This window comes from Camellia sinensis, chromosome 1, assembly GCF_055761805.1.
Source record: "Camellia sinensis isolate YWXY chromosome 1, ASM5576180v1, whole genome shotgun sequence".
In the NCBI taxonomy this organism is placed as follows: Eukaryota; Viridiplantae; Streptophyta; class Magnoliopsida; order Ericales; family Theaceae; genus Camellia; species Camellia sinensis.
In genome coordinates this window covers 156,939,562-156,941,878 of record NC_138961.1, presented here as the reverse complement: position 1 = coordinate 156,941,878, position 2,317 = coordinate 156,939,562, and the positions used below count along the sequence as shown (strand labels likewise).

The 2,317-nt window shown below is 47.3% G+C and overlaps 1 protein-coding gene across 1 annotated transcript; it reads right to left on the bottom strand.

The window, feature by feature from the left end:
• Nucleotides 1–303: 303 nt before the first annotated feature.
• On the bottom strand, nucleotides 304–957 carry LOC145820456 (uncharacterized). Its single transcript, XM_082916126.1, has 2 exons — nucleotides 613–957; nucleotides 304–564 (listed from the first exon to the last, which is right to left on the bottom strand). Exons 1-2 carry the CDS (start codon nucleotides 955–957, stop codon nucleotides 304–306), a joined length of 606 nt encoding a protein of 201 aa, XP_082772252.1.
• Nucleotides 958–2,317: the final 1,360 nt, after the last annotated feature.

The following is a 2,317-nucleotide window of genomic DNA, read 5'->3' as shown; positions in this document are numbered from 1 at the left end:
GTCTTAATGAAGGCCTAGCTCCTTGTAACATCTGACATATATGATGTCACAAGAGCTGCCCTGGTCGATTAAGATGCGTTTCACTTGGCATTCTCCAATCTGGAGGGATACTACCAAGGCATCGTTGTGTGGATGCTGCACCATCTCTAGATCATCTTCTGTAAAGGACACCACTGGTCCCTGGCATTCTTCTGCCCTAGGTCTTTTCTGGCGGACCTGGTACACGTGCTGCAAGTGCTTTACCTTCTGGGTCTCCCCACAGATTTCGTTCTCATTGATCTTCGAGTGAATCACATTGATCACTCAAGGGCCGCCTCTCTGTGGTTGCAGTGTTGGGGGTGGCGGTGCTGCTAGTGCATGAGGCAGTCTTGCTTGCTCTTCTCTTGTCCTGGTCTTGTCTACTAGGTCCCTTAGATGACCTTGTCTTACCAGGTCTTCTAGACGTGCTTTTACGGCCCTGCACCCCTGAGTCAGATGCCCATTCTCATTATGGTAGGTGCAATGCTTTCCCAGGCTTCGTCCCATAAACTCGCCAGGAGCCTTCTCTGGTGCCCTGTAATAGGGCTGATTTCAGATTTTCTCCAAGACTTTGTAGATAGGGATTCGAAATACGGTTGTGACTGTCTGTGCAGCCCTTAATCCTGTCTCTGGTTTGTTATATCCACTATCACCTCGGCCTCGCTTCCGCGAGCCATTTTTCTTCTCTGGTTTCGACGCCTTTGTCCTCGGCGTGTCCTCTTCGGCCCTAGCATACTTCTCTATCCTGGCCATAAGCTCTTCTATGCTTTTCGGCAATGTCTTTGTCAGTGATTTTCGAAGCAGGCAGTCATCTTTCAATGCGTTCTTAAATGACACAACCGCTACCTTTTGGTTGCATCCTGGTATTCGGTTGAATACCTCGTAATACCTTTTAGCATAGGCCCTAAGGCTTTCGTCTTCACTGATTCTCAAAGCCATCAAAGCGTCCACCCTTAACGGCTGTAGTTTGTTTGTCACGAACTTAGCCATAAACATCTCGGCTAGGCCTTCCCAGGTTTTCACAGATCCTTTCGGCAACTTGTGAAACCAATCTGATGCAATTTCCTCGAAGGATGAGGGGAACACCTTGCAGAGCAACGGTTCGTTCCCAATATACAATGCCATTGAGTTTAGGTACAAGCCGACGTGAAAATTAGGGTCTGACTTGCCATCGTATATTTGTAACCTCAGCATACTGAACCTTTTTGGGGCTTCAAATTTCTCTAACTCCACCGAGAACGTTGTTTTCGGCTTGGCCGGAGAGGTTACCTCGGCATCTTGTTGCTTCCTTTGGAAGTAACCTCTCAGATCCTCCTTGGTCCATCTAGGAGCTCGGCTATCAATGGATTTCATCCTTTTTGGTGTGCTACTCCCAGTATCATTGTGAGTCCTTTTGGACCTATCTCCATTAGTTGCATAATATGCCGATGTTCTTTGGGATCGGCTTCCTTGGTGTGATACGTACTCCGTGAATCTCCCATTCTTGATTCTCCTCGCCCAATCTCCCTTAAAGGCCGATGAGAGTGTTTCTTGGTTCTATCGTGCTGAGGAGTCGCAGGACTTGTCCTCTGCCCCCCTGTCTGGGCATTTTTTTTGGCCGCTGGAATCGGTGTATCTTGTAACGAAAATGGGGGTTGCATAACGTTGTTCTGCATCATATTGACGACCGATTATAGGTTCGCCAATTTGTTTGCCAGTTCCTTCATCTCGTCGTCCCTCCGTAGGCATCTATCTTTCCATACCTGGAGGTCGTCTTCGTTATAATACCCGCCTCGGTCTGATTTCTTCGGTACGTCGCCCTCCTGGCTGACGTCATTTTCTCCGTGATTCTTATCACGAGTCTCTTCGTTGTAGTTGTCTTCTTCAACGTCAAGGTCAATAGGTTTCCCACTCCCAGTAGAAGTGTCGTTTCCAACCTTCTCTCTCTGTCCGTTATTGGCCATCTATTCTCTTTTTTTTTCCACAAACGACGCCAAATTGTGGGTGTTGATTTCTGACCACACTGCCAAATTAGTATTCAACTGGAGAGCACTAGCAGAATAGATGACGCCTGAATAACCTACAACAGAAAGATGAGATTCTGGCAGTGGTTCGTCCACCCGGGGGTACTCCGACGATTAAGTCAGTTATCTTTCAAAGATAGCAAAAGTGCTTAACTCACTAGACAAAGCATAAAAGACATACCTTAGACCCATGGGGGTGCCTCCCTTTTATAGCCAACATTGACTTAGTCCCAATAGAAGCCTAGCTTCAATGGATTTAGGATTACTGCTAATCTTGGACTCCCAGTAGGATTGGG